General features: G+C 41.4%; 1 protein-coding gene across 6 annotated transcripts in view; it reads left to right on the forward strand.

Moving 5' to 3' along the window:
• LOC146970573 (disks large-associated protein 1-like) overlaps positions 1 to 18,942 on the forward strand; it is a 199,689-nt gene extending 180,747 nt beyond the window's left edge. For 3 of the 6 annotated variants that reach the window (XM_085804365.1, XM_085804364.1, XM_085804367.1), the window contains 6 exons: positions 1,680 to 1,961; positions 6,336 to 6,468; positions 8,748 to 8,839; positions 9,059 to 9,139; positions 12,322 to 12,474; positions 18,698 to 18,942. In XM_085804365.1, the coding sequence (XP_085660491.1) occupies positions 1,680 to 1,961; positions 6,336 to 6,468; positions 8,748 to 8,839; positions 9,059 to 9,139; positions 12,322 to 12,474; positions 18,698 to 18,922 (966 nt within the window). In that variant the 3' untranslated portion in view covers positions 18,923 to 18,942. Of the gene's footprint in view, positions 1 to 1,679; positions 1,962 to 6,335; positions 6,469 to 8,747; positions 8,840 to 9,058; positions 9,140 to 12,321; positions 12,475 to 16,584; positions 16,957 to 18,697 lie in introns of those variants that run through there. The other 3 variants (XM_085804368.1, XM_085804366.1, XM_085804369.1) reach the window with 3 other exon arrangements.
• Positions 18,943 to 27,329: the final 8,387 nt, after the last annotated feature.

Raw genomic sequence — 27,329 nt, forward strand, 5'->3', positions numbered from 1 at the left:
CTCTGTTGTTAGAGACTTGTTTACTGTAGGTTTGGTTACTTTCTGTCCACTGCTCTGTTGTTTTTTAGTATGTTTTCAGATTTAGATTCAGGATATACATTTTAAAAAATAAATAAAAATTCCCATACAGCTATACAGCTCATCATACTGTATTATGTGGTCTACAGCAGTGAACATACAGGAGATAAGAAACTGACTATTCTTCCTGCCATTTCTGCTTAAGAGTCTAAGAGCTGAAGGAATAAAGGAGTTTGAGCAGTGGTTTGTTTTCCTCACGGGTACGCAACAGCGCCGCCCTGAGGGCTTTGAAAGAACTGAAAGAAAGAGAACATGGTTAGGTTGGATTATAATGCTTTTCATCTCTGGATAACACAATTCTCCCAGAGTGACTTTAGATCTTTTTACTGAACTCCTATAATCTTTGAGCAGATTTTGATGAGGCTCTTAAGCCTGTTTTTATCCGTCACCGACAACCCACTGAACCAGTTAAAAAGGACTTTGGATGAAACAATAGTAAAAAGTTATATAAAATATATATTTTTTAAAACAGTCAAAGAGTTCATAGAAATATTTAACTGGCAGTCACACATTTCACAACATTATCTTAATCTTTGAGTTAAATATGTTTCAGTATCATCAGAATGTCATCACAGTGTGGGTTCAGTTCAGGTCTGATATCATGTAATGGAAACATGCATCTACATACAAATGGTAAATGGTAAATGGTCTTGTATTTTATATAGCGCTTTACTATACCCGAACGATACCCAAAGCGCTTTACAGTACATCACATTCACCCATTCACACACACATTCACACACTGATGGCGGTAGCTGCCATGCAAGGCGCTGACCACGACCCATCAGGAGCAAGGTGGGTAAGGTGTCTTGCCCAAGGACACTACGGCAGCAACCGGGGCAGGATTCGAACCGCCAACCCTCTGATCATTGGACAAGCCGCTCTACCCCCTGAGCCACTGCCGCCCCCTCACAATATCATGTGAGATGTGTCCATGAGGACTTTGCTCCTTAAGATGTCGTATATCTAAATATATCCCTTCATTCATAACATTTGGAGAGCTGTGCAGCCTCCACAGAGGTCTGATCACTGCACAGTGAGAATAACCTTCAGTCTAACATAACGTTTCATAAACGCTGTATCCTTATTGTTGAGGTTAACCATATCATGTATATTTCTTTGCTTATACGCTTTCTCTTTTTCGTGTTCCAATTGTTCCAGTTCATCCCCATTATTTCCAACACATACATATCCACACTCATACACACGCACAGACCAACACATACACATACATACTTACACCACAACATCAATTCATATCTATATACTGTATATGCAGCACTGTTTGCACCAGTATACTGTAGTATTTGTCTTCTCTAACCCTTTAATAGCTTGTTTTTGTCTTCATATGTTTCCGTTTTTTTTCCACTTGTCTTGTATTTGCGTCATTTAATGAAAATAAGTCTCAGATTTAACAAGATTTTCTTATCATGTGATACTGTGTGAAGGGGTCATCTGGTTATCTGGTCTGTTATAGAGTGTATTGAAGAAGGTACAGTCAGGTGAAGGTCCAAACATTCCCCTCAACAGAGAAGGAAAAAGTCACAAAGTCTTTTCACTTGCATCATTGTCATTGGGAATTATTCATGATCCCCGTCCAGGCAGATCTGGACCTGCCCGACTTGATGGACACCCCCCTGGACTCTCCAGACACGGACTTGGAGGTCCTGTCGTCCGGTGCCCTGTCTCGTCAATACTCCCGCGATGCCGCCACCTCCACCGTCAGCATCCAGGGCTCAGGGAACCACTACCACGCCTGTGCCTCCGACGACTATGAGGATGTGGGCTTCGATCCGTCCATTCTCCCCCCTCCCGACCCCTGGATAGACAGCGTGTCGGACGACCCCCTCGATGTCAACTTCAATAGCTCCACTATACTGGAGGTAGGTGGGAGACTTGGTCCATGAAGGCTGAAGGCGGCTACAAAGCCACAGAGACCATCCATCTGGTGCCCTGATGAAGACTATTTATCTATTTCTGTTTCTGCTGAAATAAGCAACATTACAACATTCACCTCATCAGCTGATATCAGGTAGTGATATGTTAGTCTGGTTTCCATACGGTCCAGCTTTAAAGCTACAAAAAGCTGCCGTTCCTCTACTGACTACAGTGAGTCAGTCTCCAAAGACTCTCATGTTAAACTGTCCAACTTTAGAATCATAGTCAGAAAGCTTTATTTATCCCCAAAAGACAATTCAGTCCCTACAGTCACCAACTTCACATGCACAAACACACATAGATTCTCTATTAGAGGAGCACAATAAGTGACATAAGGGATTAGGGTCACAGCCACGAGAAAGAAAATTAAAATACATAAAAAATAACTAGAGTAAAACCTAATTAAAAGGAATAAAAACAGCTTGGTAAGTAAGTTTGCATTTTACAGCCTGGTACAAAAACAGTTTTAGTTTCTAGTTTTCAGTTTTCTTCCTTTTACGTTCTGTTAATAATTACATTTATGTGTAATTGGTTTCCGTTTTTGGCTCCCCCTCTTAAAGGGGAACTATGTAAATCTGGTCTCTTTTCCACTGTTTTATTAACCCTCCTCCTGGCCATGTGCATTTGTTTTTAATGAAACTGGTTAGAAAGCTATCCATGGAGCAGTGGATAGAGTTATATATGATATACCATGTTACCATGTGTATATTTGTGTAGTCTTATCTGTCATAAACAAGAGATTGCGGGTTACGGGGCGCGTTTGTGTTGCAGTGCTGCAGAGAAGTGAGCTGGGACACCGGAGCGGAGGCTCTGATCTTGGTTTGGCTTTTAGCCAAGAGACATTACTGTAGGTGGAAGGCAGAGAGCCTCCATTCTCACTCGTAACAGTAATTTAACATTTATTTAACCCTCACAATGACTCCAAAGCTGTTTAATTAATGTAGAAATGTAGCAAAACTAAGCTAAAAATCTTGCAAAGGTCCTCTTTAACCTATTTTTGGATTAGCTGTGAGTTAGGGGCGGAATCAGGCGGCAAAAATACGCTGATTAATTGTCCCTCATTGACAACAGTGTACTGCCTGTGTCTTGGTGCAGTGTGATGCGCTGGTGTTTCTCAGTGGGGGGGAGCAGAGACCTTTCAACTGCAGATATTATACTTAAAGGTAAATTGTGTAGGAATTACTCCCATCTAGCGTTGTATATTGCAAGCAACTCAATCATATTTTTCATGCTGCATTCACGTGAAATTGGGCAGACGGCAGACGGACGACAGCCGCCGCACGTAACGGCATAAACAAGCTGAACGTAAAAACATGGCGACACAACATGGCAGGCAGCACCGAGCTTACCCGCTCCATGTAGATATGAATGATATGAACGGCAAATTCAGAGTTTACCGGAACACTTCAGTTTGTTGATGGGGTGATTACTGATTAATGAAAAACATACTTTTGAACCAAATAATCGATTTTCGTGAATAGATAACAGGAGAAGTTACACAATGTCCCTTTAATGGCCCACTTCAAAGAAGCTGAACTATCCCTTTAAGCTTCAAAACTGCTCTTCAGAAACCTGTGAGTGATGGCACAGGGGTTACGCCCACATTATATTTATACAGTCTGTGTGAACCTCATGAAAGTTCATAGAGTACATGTGTCTGGAAGAATCTATATTCTACAAACAAGACACTTAAGATTCAGATTCAGATTCAGAATCTTAAGTGTCTTGTTTGTAGAATAGATTCTAAGCTGACAGGTGTCAATGAGGCCTCTGCTGCTCTATTGTCATCATACAATAAAGGCTGGCACAATGAAACGCATCTGAAGCACTTACTCTCCACTTCTCCTTTAACCAATCTTCTTCACTCATTGAAAATGTGTAGTACTTTGTACTCGCATCAAGGTCTCCTACTGCATTGAAGCTTCAGCGACGTCTCTCTCTCTCTCACTTAGATATAAATGCAGATATGAAGCCGACAAACGTGTCACATGTTGCTTGTTTCAGTCTGATCGTGAGGAGCGTTTTGAACATCAGTATAATTGGTGTGAGGCTGTCTGCTCCGCTCCGTTTGCGGGGAAGTGTCATCAACAGGAAAGAGAAGAGCCTGAAGTCTGCAGACAACAACAGAAACAGGGACTGTCAGCTGTGTCGGCAGCCCAAACAATTAGTCAACATTAATACAGCTGTTGTGTGATCAGAGCAGAGCTGCACTGTGACAGAAACAAAGAGGGACTGAAGAACATGTCTGTCAGGAAGAGTGGTCTGTGACTCATGAGGGGAATAAATCAATGTGCATGTGACGTTGATTTAAGAGAGAAGGTCACAGATGTTAACTAGTGTGAGGAAGGTTTTTCACCTTGATCCAGATACTCAGCACAACAAACCCCTCCACAACTGGCAGAATCTACGACACTGCAAAATATGCCGGTAAAATTATTTCTTATAATAATAATCATAATGATTTTCATTTTATTTGTAAGCACTTTTCTAGATGGTCAAAGACACTTTACATACGAAGATACAAACCATAAATTTACTTTCTTCTCATTTTTTCTTCTCATTCAAAATTTCAGAAAATGTTTCAAAAGATTTCCTCCACTCCCACATCCTTCCTCAATTCTTGGTTCTTCTCTCCCATATTTCTAGAATCATCGTTGTTACTATTTTTGTTGTTGTTGTTGTTGTTGTTATTATTGCTGTCACAACAACTGTTATTTTTTTTAATACTGTCATTATTATGACCAAGATTATTATTATTATTCACCAATTTCCTTTTTCATCACTATTATGATTACCATAATATATTATAACTGAGTTACACACGCGCACACACACACGCACCTTATTTCACATTTTATGTATACATCAATGTAAACCACCAATGTATTTTCACTGTGTTGTCTGTCAAGTTTTTTTCACAATAAAGAAAAAAAAGAAAAATCAAAATTAATGGAACTCTAAAACAGCATTAAAACAGTAATGGACACACATAATTATACATTAAAAGCTGACTTAAAAAGATGGGTTTCGTCCTGGAAAGACATTACTATCCAATCGCAGAGTACCTGCTCTCCCCGCCACAGAAACAAACACTTTTTCCTTGTTGTGATGATTTCTTTACAAAAATAAACGGTGGAGCAGTGCAGTGGTAATGTCCAAAATATCTCCTTTTTTTGTTTTTTTAAAGTATTTTTGGGGGCTTTTAATGCCTTTAATTGATAGCACAGTCGAGACAGAGACAGGAAATGGGGAGGCAGAGAGGGGGAATGACATACAGGAAAGGGCCGTGCAATGCGGGATTCGAACCGGGGCCGCCTGCAGTGAGGACTATAGCCTCAACGTGGGGTGGCAGCTCTACCAAGTGAGCTAAACGCCGTCCCATGTCCAAAATACAGTATCTTTGACCGTTTATTTTTGTAAAGAAATCATCACAACAAGGAAAAAGTGTTTGTTTCTGTTTCTTTGCTCCCTCCAACACTGGGTGACCATCAGGAAAACGATTTAGGGGTCAAAAATGACCGGAATTCTCCTTTAATGGGCATCTGTAGCTCATACAACCCCAATTCAAAAAAGCTAAACTATCCCTTTAAGGTGGAAGAAGAAGGTGGTACTGCTGATGTCAAAGGTTGCAGATGTGTGTTTGTTACATATTCTTCTACGTTTATGACTTTTCCTTTGTTTACATTATCAATCAAGTTTATTTCTAAAGCACATTTAAAGGGATAGTTCAGCCAAAATTGAAATTTCACTCATTATCTACTCACCCTTGGCTGGGAGAAGTTTCAGAGTTATCTGTGGCTTCTCTGAGTTACAGGGGGTCTCGGCGTAGCAGTGCATGTCCATATGACGGTTGCAAATGGATACCAACTGTCTTTGTAACAAAAAGACACACCAAAAAACATCCAAATACCTCCATGCTGCTCGTATGTAATCCGTCATGTATTGAAGCCCCGAAATAGACTTATTTAATTTTTTTCGGGACAATTTCGCATTTCGGGGCTTCAATACAAGACGGACATTACATACGAACAGCATGGAGGTATTTGGATGTTTTTTGGTGTGTCTTTTTGTTACAAAGACAGTTGGTATCCATTTACAACCGTTATATGGACATGCACTGCTACGCCGAGACCCCCTGTAACTCAGAGAAGCCACGGATAACTCTGAAACTTCTCCCAGCCCTTAGTCGACATGAGGGTGAGTAGATAATGAGTGCAATTTGAATTTTGGGTGAACTATCCCTTTTAAAAAAAAAAGTGAATGTACGATCCACCTGTGCAGGTTGAGCGTCCTCACCTGTCTGTGTGTTTGAACGGCAGGTGGTCCAGCGCTCGGTGTGTCAGAGAGACGGACGCTGGTTCCTGAAGCTGCTGCAGGCCGAGACCGACCGCATGGAGGGCTGGTGTCGGCAGATGGAGCTGGACCAGCGGGAGAACGACCTGCCCGAAGACAGTACGTGTCCGTGTGTGTGTGTCCTCATCCTGTCTTCATCACTACACACAAGTCAAGTGTCTGTGTTACTGTGGGAGAAAGTCACTGTTTCAGTGCTGCTGGTAATTTGATGGCGGTACAGTGGAAGGAAACAAGCAGCTCATGCCAGGTGTGCTGGAGTAGAAAACTAACACACCCTCCTCTCATGCACAGCTAAATTTCTATTCATCATATGAGGGAAATCTAAAACATTGAAGTTAAATAATGACAGAACATAGACCACCCTCTCCTGAATACTATGTAATATTGTAGTGTTTATTACATGTATATTATTACAACAACATAGGCTATACAGTGGCAAGAAAAAGTATGTGAACCCTTTGGAATTTCTTACTTTTCTGCATTAATTGGTAATTTAATGTGATCCGATCTACATCTAAGTCACAAGTATAAACAAATACAATGTGCTTAACCTAATACCACACAAAGAATTATAATATTTCATTTCTTTATTGAAGATATCCATTAAACATTCATAGTGCAGGTGGAAAAAGTAAGTGAACCCTTGGATTTAATAAGTGGTTGAAGCTCCTTTGGCAGCAATGACCTCAACCAAACGTTTCCTGTAGCTGCAGATCAGAACTGCACAACACTCAGGATGAATTCTGGACCATTGGTCCTCACAGAACTGCTTCAGCTCAGCCATGTTATTATAGGATGTCTGGTGTGAATGGCTCTCAGGAGGTCATTCTATAGCATCCCTATTGGATTCAGGTCTGGGCTCTGACTGGATTTTCTTTTTTTGAAGCCACTCTAGATTATCTAGTAGATTTACTTCAATGTTTAGTATTGTTGTCCTGCTGCATCAACTAACTTCTACTGAGTTCCAGCTGGTGGAGCCACCCTGACATTATCCTGTAGGAAGCCTGGAGAAACTCTGGAAGTCGTTTTCCCCTCGATGAGGTCAAACTGTCCAGGCCCTGAGGCAGCAAAGCCCCAAACCATGATGCTCCTCCACCATACTTCACCTTTGACATGATTTTTACACCATAGGTCCAAAAAATACAAAAAAAAAAAAATTGCAAAAAATTAAGTCCTGGTTTTATCAGTCCACAAAACATTTTCCCATTAGTGTTGTGGAGTGGCAAACTTCAGGCCTGCAATGGAAAGCAAAGCAATTAATGCAGAAACCTATAGAAATCCCAAAGGGTTCAACTGTATGCAACTAAACTGCAGCAGCAGATGCTGGTGCCTCCGGGCTGACTCAGACCTAAGACCAACGTTACCATGGTAACAATCAATGACCAGTCACCCAACAACATCTCCTAAAGTAACATGTCCTTGTAACCGTTTCTGATTTCTTCCAAAAAACACAAACATCCTCTGCCGGAGTAAGTGGAGCTCAGTGGTTACATCTGTCACCATGGAGACAAAGTCTGTGTTTGTGAAACCAGCTCCTGACCTCTGCTCTCTGGTCTCTGGAGTCCTGGTCTTTGTCCTAGAGAGACTTCTGCTGCTTCAGTCTGTCCCCCCTCCTCCTCTGTTCATCAGAGTAGAAAATGAAGAGGATGTCTTAAATGTTTGATGAGGAGCAGGAGAATTATTATTTCAGTTCCCTCCACTGTCTCTACAAGTCAGTATTTTATTCGCAACTGGTTCGCAGTGACACGACACTGGAAATTATGGGCTGGATTATATAAAGAGTTACCAGAATTAAAAGTGAAGAAGTCCATTATGAAAACTAATCACACAGTCAGGTGCTCCTAGTGCTCCCAAAGCTTTTCTTTCTGCTCTGCTGCCTGGCTTTGATCTGATCTTTTCCTCCAGGCATCGGCTTCTGCATGATGCATTACTTATTATTATTATTATTATTATAGAGGTGAGAATGACTTTACAGATGAACTGTTGCAGTCTGAGGGTTTGTGTATGACAAGCAGCTCAGTAATGAGTCCTGTGTCCCAGCCATCAGGACAGACGGCTCAGGACCGGAGACTTGTCCACCAACAGTCACATAGAATATGAGCTCCATCATGTTACCAGCCGTCCTGAGCTCATGACTGATAACTAACCTGTGTCTCTGTCTAACATCTGTCTTTGCGTCTCTGCCTAACCTGTGTGTCTCTGTGTCTCTGTCTAACATCTGTCTCTGCCTAACCTCTGTCTTTGTGTCTCTGTCCAACCTGTGTGTCTTTGTGTCTCTGTCTTACCTCTGTGTCTCTGTCTAACCTCTGTGTCTGTGTCTCTGTCTCTGTCTAACCTGTGTCTCTGTCTAACCTGTGTCTCTGTGTTTCTGTCCACAGTCCTGGGGAAGATGAGGAGTGCTGTAGGAAGTGCTCAGCTTCTGATGTCCCAGAAGTTCCAGCAGTTCAGGGAGCTGTGTGAGGAGAACCTGGTGAGTGTGAAACATCTTCACCTTTATATTTATGCAATCTTTTTTTTGTTTGCTCTCGTTCTTGTCGCATCACATCATACCTGTTTCCTCACCACCATTACTTGTCTTCTCTGGATCCTCAGGATGTATCTGTCAGTTTGTGGCCCTGTCATATGAAACAAATACCATACTGTTTAAACCGTACTGTTAAAACACATTTATTTATTTGATCCTCATTAGCTGCTGACTTCACAGCAGCTACTCCTCCTGGGGTCTTACCAAAACCCTCAACGGTTGCATAATGTCAAACCAGAGCTGCAGGTATTTAATATAACATTTATCAAAAATATAAAAGTACTTGTATATAAAATGTATCACAATGTGTAATTATGTGGATTTCTTTTTTTTTAACTACATTTTACAGATTTGTACTAAATTAGAGGTGAGCCAGTGGGCGGAGCCTGTGTCTTTATAAAGAAGGACTTGTGGTTTAACTGGAGGAACTCACATGCACTAGCATGCACCTGCTATGAAAGACTACCTGCCAAAACACACAGAGGGGGTGTGGCTGTGTTCGCTGCTCAGGACACCATGGCTGCGTTCCAAAGGCGGGTTGAGTCGCCTTCGCTCACTTGCCCTCGGGGGAATCCCCGCTGCCATCTTAACGGATAATTAGCCTACCGTTTTATTACATTCTGGACCTTATTCCTAGCATGAAATATGATCATATGATCATTTACTCACCCAGATAAATAAAGTTGTTCCGACGAAATTAGCTGCAGCCGAGAGCCGCGTACCTATATCCGTATAATGCAAGTCTATAGGGCAGGGCTATGCAGCCTCTAAATAACACATTATCTGCCGTGAAACTCCTTCATTTCACCAATATTTTGTTATGTTCTCCTCTGAGTCCAGGCTGACCTGTTATCAACATCCGTGGTCTGTAGGTTGACCTACTAACCTCTGACCTGGATGATGTCATCTCCGACCGCGGCGCGGCTTGTTGCTACCGCTAATGCTACGGTTCGTTTCTGCGTGTTTCCGACTTGTCAGAATAAAATGAGCAGCTGGATGAAGTTCAGCTTCCACAGGCTTCCTCTCCGCAACCTGGACTCACTAAAGCTCCGGCTAGGAGATGACATCATCCAGGTCAACCTACAGACCCCGGATGTTGATAACAGCTAACCCCGGACTCAGAGGGGAATAGCACTAGCGTATAATAATAAAATATTGGTGAAATGAACGAGTTTCGTGGCGGATAATGTGTTATTTAGAGGCTGCATTGCGCTGCCCTGTAGACTCACGTTATACGGATATACGCGGCTCTCGGCTGGAGCTAATTTCGAACAACTCGTAATGACACCAAAGTTATCTGGGTGAGTAAATGATCGTATTTTATGCTAGAAATAATGTCCAGATTGTAAAAAACGGTAATTATCCTTTAAGGGCTGTTCCATTTCTCTGAACAGCTGAAGTGAACTTGGTGAGATCGACCCTTGAGCGCTGAATGATCGAGTCAACATCGATGGTCTCTCCAGAGCTGTGTATCACCCACAATGCACTGCAGTGGTGCAAGAAAAATACATTGATGCGGTGGAAATAATGAACCAGTTGTGTGTTTACCACCAAAGAAGAAGAAAATGAATGAAAGGGGTCAGCAAATATTCAATTAGACTAGTTTAGCAGTGACAACATGTCAGAGCAAACCATTTACAAGTGGTAGTAGAAATACATAAAAACTTATTTGTCAAAAAAAAAACCCTCAACTGTCGAAAGAGCGTTTTTAATCTGACATTTCATATTCATATAGTTGCTATGCCTGTGTTAATGTGTAGTTTAATAAGGCATTTTAATCAGGATTGGTCTAATGAGGAGGCAGAGCTCATCATCAATCAAAGAGACGGACAGAGACAGAGAAAGACTATTATAGAGTAGGCTACCTATTATTGAAGTTTAACTGTTAAAGGGATAGTTCACCCAAAATTCAAATTGCACTCATTATCTACTCACCCTCATGTCGACTAAGGGCTGGGAGAAGTTTCAGAGTTATCAGTGGCTTCTCTGAGTTACAGGGGGTCTCGGCGTAGCAGTGCATGTCCATGTAACGGTTGCAAATGGATACCACTTTTCTTCGTAACAAAAAGACACACCAAAAAACATCCAAATACCTCCATGCTGCTCGTATGTAATGTCCGTCTTGTATTGAAGCCCCGAAATGCGAAATTGTTCCGAAAAAAATTAAATAAGTCTATATTTCAAGCTTGTTTTGTAGCGGAAGCTCCTCTTCCTGGTTCGTCCAAATTGGACGGACCAGGGACGGACATTAGACGTTACATACGAGCAGCATGGAGGTATTTGGATGTTTTTTGGTGTGTCTTTTTGTTACGAAGAAAAGTGGTATCCATTTGCAACCGTTACATTGACATGCACTGCTATGCCGAGACCCCCTGTAACTCAGAGAAGCCACGGATAACTCTGAAACTTCTCCCAGCCCTTAGTTGACATGAGGGTGAGTAGATAATGAGTGAAATTTGAATTTTGAGTGAACTATCCCTTTAAATGTGCTTTAGAAATAAACTTGATTGATAATGTAAACAAAGGAAAAGTCATAAACGTAGAAGAATGTAACAAACACACATTTGCAACCTTGGAATCATCTTTGACATCAGCAGGACCACCTTCTTCTTCTTTCACCTTAAGGGATAGTTGAGCTTTTTTGAATTGGGGTTGTATGAGCTACAGATGCCCATTAAAGGAGAATTCCGGTCAACTATCCCTTTAACCGGCCAGTCTGCAGGTATTTCTTATTATAAGAGGCAGTACAGCGCTGCACCTACGACATGTGGTCGACCCGTGATTGTCTGGGCTGTTAGTGAACGAGGGCAGGTCCGTTCCGTTTACCTCTTCCACTCCTCCTCCGCCCACTTTGTGGGAAGTAACGTATTACCAAGGGCTGAAGGCGAGTGAGCGAGGGAAAATCAACCTGCTTTTGGAACGTAGCCCATCACTCACTATCCATTTGCTGCTTTACTATTGGTTACATTCTCATTTTCAGAAAATGTAAAGCAATATTGAGTCAACAATCAAAAACTTCAGCTTGTTGTATTATTATTAACATGATAACAGTTCCGTCAGAGGAGCAGGTCTGATCTCTTTCCTCTGAAGACAGGCGACACGTTTCCTCAGGCTGCTCTCTCACAGATGATTGGATTCTGTTTCTGTAAATGCTGCAGGACTGAGTTTCCCTCTGTTGCTCTGGAGCCTCCACATGATGTTATAAAACCTCTCCAGCTGTCTGAAGGTGGTAAAACACTGAGCAGTAAACGATTTGAGCCTTTCTAACACAGGACGTGCCTCGCCATGCCGTATCACCGTTTTCATCTTTGCAGCAGATTTTTATTTTATTTATTTTGCTGCGCTGCAAATAAACCTGTTGTCTAAATATCACTTTCTTTTTTTCTCCTCACTGGATCTGATGCGTAAAACTTCTCCTCCTGTCACAGAACCCCAACGCTCACCCCCGCCCCGTGGCCTCAGACCTGGCCGGGTTTTGGGACATGCTGCAGCTGTCGATCGAGAACATAAGCCTGAAGTTCGACGAGCTCCACCAGCTCAGAGCCAACAACTGGAGACCCCTGGACCCCCCTGAGAGAAAGGTACACACACATCAGCTGCAGGTGCTGCAGCACCAGGCCACCCAAGGGGCAACACCAGCTTTAAAGGGATAGTTCACCCAAGATTGAAATTTCACTCATTATCTACTCATATATAACGGTTGCAAACGGATACCAACTGTCTTCGTAACAAAAAGACACACCAAAAAACATCCAAATACCTCCATGCTGCTCGTATGTAATGTCCGTCTTGTATTGAAGCCCCGAAATGCGAAATTGTCCCGAAAAAAATTAAATAAGTCTATTTTTCAAGCTTGTTTTGTAGCGGAAGCTTCTCGAAGCTCCTCTTCCCGGTTCGTCAAATTTGGACGAACTGGGAAGAGGACAGACCCTGGTTCATCCAAATGTGACTAACCGGGAAGAGGAGCTTCCACTACAAACAAGCTTGAAATATAGACGTATTTAATTTTTTTCGGGACAATTTCGCATTTTGGGGCTTCAATACAAGACGGACATTACATACGAGCAGCATGGAGGTATTTGGATGTTTTTTGGTGTGTCTTTTTTGTTACGAAGACAGTTGGTATCCGTTTGCAACCGTGATATGGACATGCACTGCTATGCCGAGACCCCCTGTAACTCAGAGAAGCCACGGATAACTCTGAAACTTCTCCCAGCCCTTAGTCGACATGAGGGTGAGTAGATAATGAGTGAAATTTCAATTTTGGGTGAACTATCCCTTTAATCTGAGCCGCTATAGTTCCTTCACACCAAGGACAACATGAACCAGACTCATCAATCTGTCTGTAAAGGCTGATAAAACCCAATCAGGGAGCAGCTGTGGGTGTCTACACTGTCAGTTTCCCTACCTCCAGACAAAAACACAACCCCACGGAGTTTTCAAAATAAAACAGGTCAGCAGAGTTTAGGAAAGGTGAGGTGAGCAGAGGTAGGAATGCTGCAGAAGAGATGAGATTTTAAAAAGCCAAATGTAGTGGTGTGGATGGAGCCTAAAGCTGAACAATCTGAGCACACGGTTTACAAAGCAGGATCACAGATAGAACAAGAGCTGCAGTGAATGGTCTCTTTCAACTGATCTTTAAAGCTGTTCAGAAAAGAAAAATGAATCTGATCCCATTATGGGTCTTAACATTAGTGTAATCATTCATCTGTCAGACGATGTAGCCCAAACTTTGTGCAAAATTACATTTTCGAGTAAATCCGGGGTGAAAGTAGGTTAGTTTTTTTTTCACATTGGATAATACAGGTGCGTGAATTATGCATCACGTTGCTCACGATTCATCAGCCAATGATATCAGGATCCGTCATCCGTCAATCAAATGTCTGGAAAAACCAGGAAGCTTTGTTAGTAGCAGATCCCTGCGGTCCATCACTTAGCCTAGCTAGCTAAGTTAGCAAGCTATAACGTAGCAAGCCTACTAGCTAACAGTTAGCTAAACACGCTCGCACACACAATCACACACACCGAGCTGGAGAACATCCAATCAAATTCCTTGGAAACACTGTGTGTCCTGCCCACTCGATAACGCCCAATCAAATTTGTTTTCCTTACTCATGGAAACTCATAGCGAAACTTTGTTTATCTTCCTACGTCATTCCTCCAGGCACTCCCTTCACTTTGGTTGCCTTTGACCTAAGTGGAGTGTTTTTCGAGTTGGAGATGATTGATTTGGAACAACAAATAACAATAACAAATGCCTTTATCGCAAATGGTAATTTGGAAACGAAGTAGAAGATATTTGTGGAGATGGTCTGTAGGACCACTGAACAACCAACACTTTAAAAATGGCAGCATTGCACGAAGGGGAAACCGGGAAAAGCTAAATGCCACTACAGAATGTGCTCTTCGGGTTCCTCATCTGGGCAATCTGGTTCATATTCCCTGAGAGGCCCATGTAACCAGTGAGTTGCTCTTCACATTAATCTGATGACATAATCTCATGTCTGAACAAGGGCCCTTTAACCCGTTATCCAGCAAGTAACCACATTCAGTAACTAATAAAGTAAGTTATTTAGATTTAAGCTAAGTACTTAGGTTTAAGTATTTTTTATTTATCAATAACTGTTCCTTTAATTTTATCCATGTGTTTTAAAAATGTTTTATATATATATACACATATTATTACAAGGGCCCTTTAACCCTTTATCCAGCAAGTAACCACATTCAGTAACTAATAAAGTAAGTTTTTTAGATTTAAGCTAAGTACTTAGGTTTAAGTATTTTTTATTTATCAATAACTGTTCCTTTAACTTTATACATGTGTTTTAAAACATGATTTATACACACATTTTACCCTTGAAGGGTGAAGAACCATATGATAACTTAACTGATTTGCAGCAGGAAAATAAATAAATAAATAAAAGGAGTTAAAGTAAAAGTCTGCTCTAATATCTTCCAATAATGATCCAAATATGTGTCCTGTAAAAGGTTAATGTCACTCAGTCTCTCTACATACAGCATGTGAGCTCGTATTATTTTATTTAACCTTTATGCAAGCAATTAAGAAGAATTTCTTTCATTCGTATTAATGAAACATTGATCTCAGTCTCGTGCTGTCGCTCATTACTGTACATGTCCTCTGTTGGCTCGCTAATCATTTAGAGCAGAATCAGTGAGTGCATCAGAGTGTCGGCTGCTGTCACTCTCACAGTGCCCACGTCTGCAGACCAGCCACTTAGAACATAGCTGCAGATAGACTGAGTGAGGCCATGCTGTAATCACAGAGACACACACACTGTAATCACTGCCAGCTCCTCAGCCTGATGCAGGTGGATGACGCCAGTTGATGACATCTCCCCGCTTCCCTGCGTTTCTTTGTATCTCTGTGTTTTTGATAGATTATGACCACACACACACACACTCTTAAGACTCTACCTAGACTTTATTACACAGTATGACAAGTATGTTGCTGTCAGTATGCATGGGCTTTCATGGTCTGTGTACATTCAGACATTTTTCGAAACAATTGAAGATTGAAAAAAAGTAATATTTTTTTCCAAATAGAGGTTAGAAAAACCATAGACAGCATTCAGCTATTTGCCCTGCTATTCAAATTTCCACTAAGGTGGACAATAAAGTTAATCAATTCTATTCTATTCAGAGGAAAGAGAGTCATCAGAAACTCATTTCACCCATGTTTAAGACAGTAAATGCACACCTTAAGGGATATTTCAACATTTTGGCAAATTCACAGGAGTAGATTCATTACCTTAATTGTTGGTGCATGTTGCTTTTAGATCGGCGGGGGAGAGATGGAGGAGCATGTTATTTCCATGTTTCCCTCATCAAACTCCTCAAATACACAATCCAACAACTTCAAAACGCTGTGGTGGACAAGTTGTGACCTGCACATTCACCACAGAACGTTACGAGATGGAGTTGTTTTCAAGGAAAATGTGTAGCCGTAACTACATTTCAGACGTGTTACATAATTATACGTTACTATTTCATAGCGTGGTGAATGTGCAGGTCACAACTTGTCCACAAGAGTGTTTTGGAGTTGTTGGATTGTGTATTTAGTTTGATGAGTGGAAATACCGTGCAGCTTGCGTCTCTGCCCTACTGATCTAAAAACAGCTTGCACCGACAATTAAAGGTAATGAACCTACTCCTATGACTATAGGGATTATGGCAATAGGCGAATTTGCCAAAATGTTGAAATATCCCTTTAAGATCCCCACTCTTTCAGCCAATCAAATGCTTGCATGCCTTACTCCAGAAACAATTCCACAAAGGGCAGTGATGTGGCTGCAGGTGTTCTTTCCAACTGAGCAGCAGAACACCAGACTTGACTCATTTAATCAACCGATTCAGACAGTTGATTGGTCAAACCGTGTGCTCTTGGTGGAAACAAAAATCTGCAGCCACACGGCCGTTTGCGGAGTAGTTTGGGACATGCCTGTCTTAGTCTGTTGTCGTTTGGGGAAGACACATCAGAGATATCTAATGACTCCAGTCAGGTTCTCTCATGCTGCGGTGTGCGTGTGTCTCTCAGGTGTCGTCTGCCTGCTCTGTTGCTCTCAGCAGCGTGTGTTGTGATTTTGCTTCGTTGTGAATACTGACTCTGACGGCTTCCTCATCTGCTCTCATTGTTGTCTTTTTTTCTTTCTTGTGCTTTTTTGTGTTGACAGTGAAGGCGCTTGCAAACAGCCATGCATCAGTCAGCATAACTGCAATGCCAACACCACAGGGCCTTGACACCTCTGGGCCTCCGTAGATCCATCAATCCTGTTTTTCCATCCATCCGTGTCCACGCTTCCCTCCCTTCCCCTTTCCTTACCTTATTTCCCTCCTTTCTTCCTTGCTTCCTTCCTCCTCTTCATCTGCCGGCTGCAGCCACTTCACCATGTGTGTTTTTTCTTTTTTGTTCTTTTTTGTTTGATGTGACGATAGGTGGACGCTCCTGGAGCTCACTGTTTACACAGGACATAAGAAACACACTCACTGGCACAGCAACACACTAGAGTGAAGAGGCACATAAATCCACCAGCAGGGAAGGAATTGGTGTGATGAGTAAATCTCACTATTTCACTGAGCAGACTGTGATGTCAGAGTCAGCAGGAAAGGTCAAATCAAAGCTGCTGCTTCACCAGGAAACAGAACAAGCTCCAGTCTACAGGTGCTTCACCTGTTCAACCTGGAAACACAGTTGAGAGAGGATGTTAAAGCTTTGTCATTTAAAAACACCAACAGCATTTCTGTAGCAATAATTCTAACAACGCTGGAAAATATTAACATTTTCTGGCAGTTTCAGGTCCAATAAACAATTAAATCATTTTAATCTAATTTTATTTTGATATCTAGTGGTTTTAGGACCTGTAAATGGTGTGCTCACCTTGTTTAAGCATATGTCTGGTTTGTTACAACATGGGTCTAATATTCATAGATCTGTCAGTTATAACAAGTGCAATTACCTCAGATTAGCCCAAATTTTCAAGTCAGAAATCCCAGGTCGTCCAGGTCTTCATGTCTTTAAGACACACCTGAACTTTGACCATTGGTTACTGTCATGCTTCCTGACAATACTGCTTAAAGGGAGTGTATATACTGTATGGATATTGGTCCGAGGACAGACCCCTGTGTCCTGTGGACTCAAAAAGTGGAATCATCTACATTTGGACGTAGTTGGATATAAGATTCTTGATGGGCTAACACATCTGGATCAAGACATGATGAAGAGCTCTATGGGAGACATGCACTGTGAAAATTAGAGCCAGTAAACCCAGTCTATCTCTTAACCTTCCTCTTGTGTTAGAGTCGCCACTGACCCGTTTTTTTTTTAGGTTTTAAATGCATAAAAGTACCACATAAATTAGTTTATTGCATCAAGACTTTTTGACTTTGTCAGGAACCTCTATTTAAACAAAATAAAAAAAATTAAAAAATGTTTCACAAAATTCTAAAATGCTCTGGTTAAAATTATGACATTTGTGTTGTTCCGGTCGGTTTTGACCTGGTTATAATGATAAGAACAATAATGAAAACTGAAATCATAGTGCAAAACCAACCTTTTCATGGATCAGGAAGCCTAACAACATAACCAAGAGATGATAAATAAATGGGATGATAAATAATTGTTTTTAGTGTGTTTTACAGCTGATTTAAGACTCAGGTCAGAACCGACTAACACAAGAGATGGAAGAAAGCTGACAAGAGGAAGGTTACATTGAAGTCAAGGGGTAAAAACTGACAAAAAAGGCCCAGGGGCCCACACCAAAAAATATTAAAACTAACATTTTCATGGATTAGGAAGCCTAAGAATGTAACCAAGAGATGAAAAACAAATTGGATGAAAAAAAATGTTTTTAGTGTGTTTTGCAGCTGATTTAAGACTCGGGTCAAAACTGACACTAACACAAGAGATGGTAGCAGAAAGATGACACAAGACGAAGGTTAAAAATATCTGCAGCACAGGGAGCTATGTCCATGTACAGTTCATGAAAGAATACAGATTGTGCCACAAGATAGACTTGCATGCAATTGAGTATGTGCATGCATAAGAGCAAAACAGAGTGGTGTCACACACAAACACTAGAAATGTAGCTGTCCCCATGTAGATAGATCGTTGTACAGCCAGGGATAGTTTGTAAATCAGCACATGAAGAAACTCACCACATCAAACCAACAGCCAAAGCTGCATTAAAGACTGTGGGAAACACACACACACACACACACACGTCTGTGTCTTTCCTGAAATGTTCTGCCCCTCCCCCTCCTCCTCCTCCCTCCTCCTCCTCCCACCAGGAGAGGCGGCTCCCACCTCCAGTGCCAAAAAAGCCACCCAAGGGCCCCCACCACCACCCGCCCCTGGCCAGGGACCGCTCCCTGGAGAGCTCGGAGAAGCAGCGGCAGGAGGCCAGGAAGCGCCTGATGGCCGCCAAGAGGGCCGCGTCGGTACGACAGAACTCAGCCACAGAGAGCGCCGACAGCATCGAGATCTACATCCCCGAGGCCCAGACCAGGCTATGAGGACACTGCCAGGGACACACACACGGGGCGGGGGGGGGGCTGACACAAAGAACACACACACGTACACAGACAACAGCACACAAACACTAACATGTACGGTTGTCCACACCGAGGCATAGGGGTGTAACATCAACAGATACACTGAGCTTCGATCTTTAATTGGTGAAGGTGGAACTTAATTTTTATTAATTGGTTTATTCAGACACATGGTTATTTTATTTTGTCTGCATTTAAACTGAACTAACATTAGTGCACCAGCAGGCTCTTCTGCTGTCTTCTCTGGGTCCTGGTCTCTGTGTTATACAGGGGCAGCTGGTGCTTGAGGTTCTTGAAGATGTATCCTCAGAACTTCATGAAACTCCAGCACTGGGCTGGATGAAAAACACAGAGGTTCACCCCTCCACTGATACACTCAGTATATCTGTGTTACACCTCTATTAAGCTATGTGCATCTCTAAGACCCACATGATCCTGTACGAGCTGTCCAACCCTATGATACAGTGTTGTGACATCACAAAGTTACAGGAAGTCCTGACGGCTGGTGTTAAGGCCCAGTTTCTGAATACAGGCTGTGTGTATTTCTCTGTGGACTGAGGCTTTGAAACTTTGACAGTATTCATATAGAACCTAGAGCTGATTTATAATTTAAGAACAAATGGAAATCTACCTTTAGAGTATATGTGTGGTGGCCTGGGAAAACCCTTCACATGGTGGGATTTTGACATTTTAATTTTTTTTATATATTTCCATAAACTATAAGCTATTTATAACTGTTTGAATAACTGAGATAACCCTTTCAGATCAAAAGTTATGGGCATTTTAATCTATTATGACAAAAAAAAACTGAGAAAAATGGCCTTAACTAGAACTTTGCTGTTGTAACCCTCTGAAGACGAGACAAAACATACAACTTCTGAACCGTTTGTGATAGAGACGAGCTGTAACCTGTATCTGAATCGTGTGATGTTCTGCTTTCCGAGGGTCCTTGAATGGTGCCTCTATGACAAGAAGGGACCGTATAGGGTGTGTGTAATCACGTGGTACAGGAACAGACACTAAACCGTGCGTATCGTCGGCGCTTGCACATGTTTTACAAAACATCAACAACATATTATAACTTCCGAACCATTTATGTTAAAGACATAACATAAAAATAAGTACTTTACGGTTTGTTTTCTTAAAATATTTATTCACCACGATGTAGTAGGGAGTTCAAAGTACCAGAATCACACAAATACTTTTCCACCTATTTTGGCTATTTGCCACAACAGAACGTCAGCGACTTCCGATGGGTTTTCCCAGGCTGCCACACACATGGGACATTTAAATGTCTTTTGAAGTGAGGTGAGAAAGATGGAGGAGTTAGTGGACTGTGATTTGGTTGGTCAAGTTCAGTTAACTCTAACTTTCTTACAATAAGCTCTCCAAAAGAGACAGACAGAATATGGTTCAGAATGAGTGTCCAGGTGTGTGTAGGTTTCCGTCTCCACACGTTCTTTCACTATGTGTGTGAGGTGGCTGTGCGTAACAGGTCTGGTTCAGATCCTCCAGGACCTGCTCTGATTTTGTGGGTGTGTTACATATGAACATGTACAGAGGTGATGGACAATCTTACACGCACACACACACACACACACACACACACACACACTCACTCACTCTTAAACCCGTGTCACGGTCGACACAGACTGAGCCGATCAGTACTCACAGGTAACTCCTTCAGGTTGTCGTGGCTGTACGAACACTGCGGGCGGCCGGAACGTGGAAACAGAGGAGGACGCCATGATCACTGTTCTCTGTCATCTTCCTCTTCATCACCACTCGACGTCGGTTTCTTCAAGGAGCTGAAGGGCATCACGTGACGAGCCGCCGGAGAAAAGATCTTAAAGGAAAATTCTGTTGTTTCGCAGTGCGGAAGTCTTCTCACGCCGTCCCCCAGCTGTTGACGAGCAAAACAACAAAAACGGCGGTTTCAGTTGAAAAGACGCAGAATTTTCTTTTACGCTTTTGTATCACAGAAAGCCATGAAGTGAATGATGAAGTGCTGACAGTGTCACAGACTCCATGTCAGGTGGGACAGCAACAAATGAGGCCTAATAATGAAGTGGTTTGGTGTCTGTATAACAGCCACCTGTGCACAGGTGACGATTTCTCCCTCTTTTAGTTTGACCTTTAAATCCCTTCTTCTTCTTCTTCTTCTTCTACTTCTACTTCTTCTTCTTCTTGGGTGATTTGTCTATTACAGGGTACAATTACACACAAGCAATATTTGGTGGAGTTGGAGGAAGTGCTCAGTGGTTTACTGTGTAAAGACCCTATAATCAATGAGAGGGAATCAGACTGTGTCAGAGAAGCAGTGTAGGATCAGTCATATAAAATCTGCTCAAGTCGTGCAATTTAAATAATGACCTGATCTTTCTGATGGGACCGTGTCCAGGTGCAGTTTTTTGTTTTTTTGTTTTTTTCATTTTAGGCTGAAGCTACTCCAACTCTCAATACGTCAGTCAGTCAGAGCAGGACTAAGCTCTCAGTCTGGTTTATCTTGTTGCTGAGTTTGTGTGAGGTGTGTTCAGCTGACCACAGAATGATGTGGACTGTTTTTTGAGCCTATTAAAAAAAAAAATCCTAATATTCATTAATTTATAATGTAATATTTCAAGAATTAGAGATAAAACATTTTGAGAGGAAAAAATTTAATTTTTAGAAATATTACATTTACTTATAAAATTAAAGGGGCTACGCGGAGTTTCAGAAAGCGAAGTGCGCACACGGTGAAATTCTTGGACCGGCGCAAGACAGACGAAAGCGAAAGCATTTGCCTAGAATGTTTTCATTTATCAAGAACAAAAGTCGGAGGTTCGAAGACGATCAGATACCGTCGTAGTTCCGACCGCGTTATTCCCATGACCCGCCGGGCAGCGTCCGGGAAACTGAAACTAGGAAATGCTGGGCGAGTTGACCACTAAATAATAGACAATACGATATATTTATCGAAAACGGACCCATTAACAAGTGTAGGTAACGTAGATTCATCCACATTAATATGAGACTCTTGGATAACCTTCCTTGGGGGCTCTTTAAGTGAAAGTACACACACTTCAGGCAGCTGCTGTGACCCTACGTCATAGTGTCGTGACGAGACCTGTCCCACCAACTACAAATCCGGCCTTCTCTTACGTGTTCTTGGAGGATACCACACCTATCCTTTGTGGCCTCCCATATCCCAAGATTCTTTGCGCACTGTTAATTATTAGCTACTTAGCATGCTAGCCATCAGAATGTTGAGCTGGCTCCGCGCTGCAGCCGTGGTAGCAACACTGACACCAGGGTGATAGACGACATGAATAAAATCGGCGCTGCATTGGTTTTCTTACCATCAGTATTACAATTCAGTTCAAACAAATCAGTAAGTAAATCAAAGCACATTTGTTCTTGAAATTTCACAGAATCTTTATCTGTGCTTTTATTTTGGTGGTAAAACGAGCGAGCCTGGTGTTATTTCCCTGTTTCTGCGGTCAGCTGTTCTCACCTCTCACGATGTGGTGTCACAGCCTTGATTCTGTTTCTATAAATCAAACAGGATTATAAATCACGCTCTGGATCCCTCCTGTCATTTCCTCTGCTGGAAACCGCTGACATAAAGGGATAGTTCAACATTTTGGCTATGAGATAATAACAGAACATTACAAGACAGAGTTGTTTTCAAGGTAAATTCATGCAAAACCGCTGATGCGCGTTGCCTTCAGGGACAGTTTTTCATCAAGCAGTCTCTGCATTTGCCTCGAAAACAACGCTGTCTGGTAACGTCCCGTTATAATCTCATAGCGTGGTGAATGTGCAGGTCACAACTTGTCCACCAGAGCGTTTTGGAGTTGTTGGATTGTGTATTTGATGAGTTTGATGAGGGAAACCAAGAAATCCCATGAGCCTGAGCAGCTTGCGGCTCTGCTCTGCATTCTAAAGCTCGCACCGACAAATAAGTAATGGGATTATGACAATGGGCCAATTTGCCAAAATGTTGAACTATAGCTTTAACAATCCTGCCGTTTAACTCTGAAACTGACCGCAATGATGTCATAGCGATTTCTTCGGGGGTTAGAGGCAACAAGTCGATCAGAAAAAAGACGAGCTTGTGTTAGAGACTGAAGACGTGGAGTGTTACCTGAGTTTAGACAAAGAGGTGTACGATGGGAAATGTAGGATTCTGCATTTGTGAAGCTAAAGATCAGGATGTGTCTCTGCCGCTTTAATCTCGTCTCTCTGCCACAACTTAATGCAATAGTGAATTGCTGGAGTAGAAGTGATTACAAAGCACATCAGACCTTTTTTTCTTTTCTTTTTTTTGACTGAGTCTGGATTCATGGCGCTCTGACACAGAGACGTCTCCTGCAGAGGCTTCACTTGCTTGACCCACCACAACACATTCCAGACGCATCTGGCTCTGGTGCTCCACAGCCGCTCCACACCTGGCGTCAGGGAAACATCTCTGTGGTCAGGACGATCTTCTCATTGTGATCTGATATTATTTCTATACTGCTCCTGATCACACATCTCTGACCGCCTCCTATATAACTGCCACTCATCGTCTCTGCAGAACCACAGTCTGGAGATCAAAGGAAGGTTTCACAGGATTCTACTGATGACGATGATGATGATGATGACGATGATGATGATGTGTTGTTGATGAAAGTATATTGTATTTATTTTCCTCTTTTTGTAAAGGTTTGTGTGTGCGAGTGTGTGTGTGTGTGCGTGGGTGTAATTTTGTACAGGATCTGATTACCTCTGTGTTTAATGATGATGACAGTGACAATGACAGTGAGCCATATTCAATGTGAATTACCCTTCTTATCAAGAGGAAAGGGCCATACAGACGCTTTTTTTTACCATTTACAGTCTTTAGTGTTGAGTAGCAAGCTTACTGTGTGTGCGGATGCGAGTGTGGGTGTGTGTGTATGTGTTTGGGAGGAACAGAGGAGCAGGAACAACATGAACATGCGAACCAGGAAACAGTTGGTTGTGTTCATGGTCAAAGTGGAATTTGGCCTCTGAAGCTCCTCAGACGAAAACACAATGTCAGAGCAGAGCCCCCGGCTCCTGGTGGTGGCTTTAAAGTCATGGTGTCAAAATTGACTAAAGTGACTTGTACCTCTGTGTTTTTTATCCTGTGGAAGGTCAGGGTTGCCAATATTCAGATTTTTTTTTTTTTTTTTTTTTGTATCACATTTCCACCTTATCATAGTGGCCCTGAGAGGTCACTCCACTGGAACTAGTAGGAAAATGAAAAAATAGCACAAACAAAAGACCAGTGATGGGAATAACAGCATTAGGCCTATAAAATAACGCTACTTTTTTCAGTAACGAGTAATCAAAAAAGTTACTGTTTCCCCCGTTATAACGCCGTTACTGTTACTGATAATAAAATGTGCCGTTACTTGACTCAAGAAGTCCTGTCACAAAATAATACACCCGTTAGTGTGTGCGTTATTTACACATTTTTTTCAGTCCATCCACTGGTCGTAAAAAAAAAGCCGTTTATCTGGAACTAACCAACTTATTCACTCACTCACTAAACAATTCACGTATTCCTTCGCACAGGCAGGCCAGGAGGTTAATGGATAATTACAGTTTTTTGCATTCTGGACCTTATTTCTAGTATAACATACGATCATTTACTCACCCAGATAACTTTGGTGTCATTACAAGTCGTTCCGACGAAATTAGCTCCAGCCGAGAGCCGCGTATATCCGTATAATGCGAGTCTACAGGGCAGCGGAATGCAGCCAAATAACACATTATCTGCCGAAAAACTCGTCAATTTCACCAATATCTTGTTATGATATGTTAGTGCTATTCCCCTCTGAGTCCAGGGTTAGCTGTTATCAACATCCGGGGTCTGTAGGTTGACCTACTGACCTCTGACCTGGATGATGTCATCTCCGACCTGTTACTTTTATAATGTAGTAATTCAGTTACTAACTCAGTTACATTTTGCGGAAAGTAATTACTTTTTTAAAAGTAATGTGCCCAACACTGGAAGAGAGGCAAAAATAAAAAAATAAATTACAAAACTCAGACTTGATCAATACTTTTAACTTGAGATGTCTTGCAGCATTGTGTCCCAGCAGGTTTGTTTTGTTATGAGTGTTTGCAGCTCTTATGAGGGTGTTGTGTATTTTCTTAATGTTGTGCTCAGGGACACCATAGGAAAAACATAAAAACCACAATTGAAAGTAAAAATCCTATGACAAGTAATTGTAGAATTTAGTTTGCTTTGAATAGGAAAAAAGGGAAAATGTGCCATAATTACATGACTAGGTAAAAAAAAATAAAAGTTTAAAAACATGAAAAACAGAAATACAGCACAATATACAAATTATTTGTCAAATGTATTTATCTATGTTAATAACTACATTTTAGTGTCAATCTCCAGATTACTGCTTGAAAATATTAATTTCATTTATGCATAATTTTAAACATCAGATTTGCCTTTGCAAATATAGTAAAATGTGACTTGAGTTATGTATGTGATGTAACTGTGTACTATTTCTTCTATCTATCCAAAGTCATCGTCGAATGAAGAAAACTGACATAAATTAAAATATAATTTGGAAATAAATCCTGAATTTAGTTAAATCCTATGAAAATCAATGAGAATTCCCTTATTTGTTTATTTAATTTGGTTTTCTCTTATTAGTTATTACTGCATATATTATTCACATCTTCAAAATAAATCTCAGGCAATAATTTTTATTTTTATTTTTTAAATTTGGCAGAGTCCTTCTGTTTTATGATAGTGAAGCATGATGATGATTGTTATTATGTAAGTTGATATTTTACTTAATTGATTTTCAAACATTAACATTGTTATCTTCAAATATAAAATAATGATGTGGAAGTGAAATTTGAATTGTACCTGATGATTTGGTTTGGGCAACCTTGGACTTCCATAGCACCACCGTGGATGTAAAAGCCCTGTAACTCCAGCCAGTGGTGTGTGTGTGCGTGTGTGAGAGCCGGCTTTGTGTGCTTCTTTTTCCCTCAGGACGCGATGGGAAACGTAGTCTATAAAATCAGGGTCTCCCAGACATGGTGGTCTGTTATTTAAACTGTGTGTGTGTGTGTGTGAGAGAGAGAGAGTCTATATGTTTAAAGTTTGTATGCGTTTCACATGTATATATGACCATAATGGAAGACGCACTGTGTGTGTGTGAGGTCTCTTTAAAGTGCTTCCTGAGTCCTTGTTTTCTATGTCGGGCCTTTCCTCAGTATGGTCTAGTAGCCTCATAGACTCATCCTGTATATGAACTCACCACCTGTACCTGCGACCAACCTCTTGTGTTTGTACAGACGATGGTTGAGCGTGTTTCATGACGCATGCAGACACTATATTAGTACTTATGAACCTATATCTAAGTTGAAAACATGTATTTGGTTTTATTTAAGCTCTTATTTATTGATTTTTTAAACTATGAGATTCTGTTGAAGTGGTCTGTCATGCTCTTCTGATCTTCTGTTGTATTGTAAAGAGATGATTATATGTCCATAACTATTGATGAACCCATAATAAAATTATCTATCAACTCTTTCTTCTATGTCTGCTATATGTCTAGCATGAGCAGAGCCAGCTCAACACCATAACTCCACTTCCATTGTGTTTCTGTGATGAGAAATATTATTATTTTTATTTTTGTCTGGCCAATCAAAAGTGTGGTACAGTATTGGTACTGTTAAAATTTCCAGAGTTATTGGGCTTTTTATTTTGCTGTCCATCCAAAAAAGCACTGTGAAACCAAGGCAAAGTGCAGTATCTGCAAAGAGTACTGTACTCCCTACATTCTAGAATTTACTCTATAATTCCATTGGAGTAAAACCAAGGCAAAGTACCGTATCTGAAGCTAATACCAAGCCAAAGTGCAGTATCTGAACCAAAACCAAGGCAAAGTGCAGTATCTGAACCAAAACCAAGCCAAAGTGCAGTATCTGAACCAAAACCAAGGTAAAAGTGCAGTATCTGCCATAAAACGGTCAAAATTGGTCAGAAAGACAAACTACAAAATACAGTCAGTCCACCTTTCAATTCTAAACTTGGTTATTCATAATTGGATGCTTAAACCTGACAATGAAAAACACAAAAGCAGTTTTTTCTCAGTTTGGCATTTTTACAGATACTGCACTTTGCCTTTGTAGGGCAGTATTATTATGTACTTTTCCCTGACTATGAGTGGTAAGCTCCTCTTACCTGCAGCCTCTAGGGGGTGCTATGGGGGGGTTAGTGGGACAAGTTGCAGTGAAAATGAATGTGTTCTCTGTGACCACATGGTGGCGGTGGTGCACTAAGGATTAAATAACCAGCATCTGCAGGATTATACCAATTATGTCCTCCCAAGGGAACTTCACTAGAGTG

Source organism: Trachurus japonicus, chromosome 17 (assembly GCF_045865225.1).
Source record: "Trachurus japonicus isolate A0001 chromosome 17, Traja_1.0".
Classification (NCBI taxonomy): domain Eukaryota; kingdom Metazoa; phylum Chordata; class Actinopteri; order Carangiformes; family Carangidae; genus Trachurus; species Trachurus japonicus.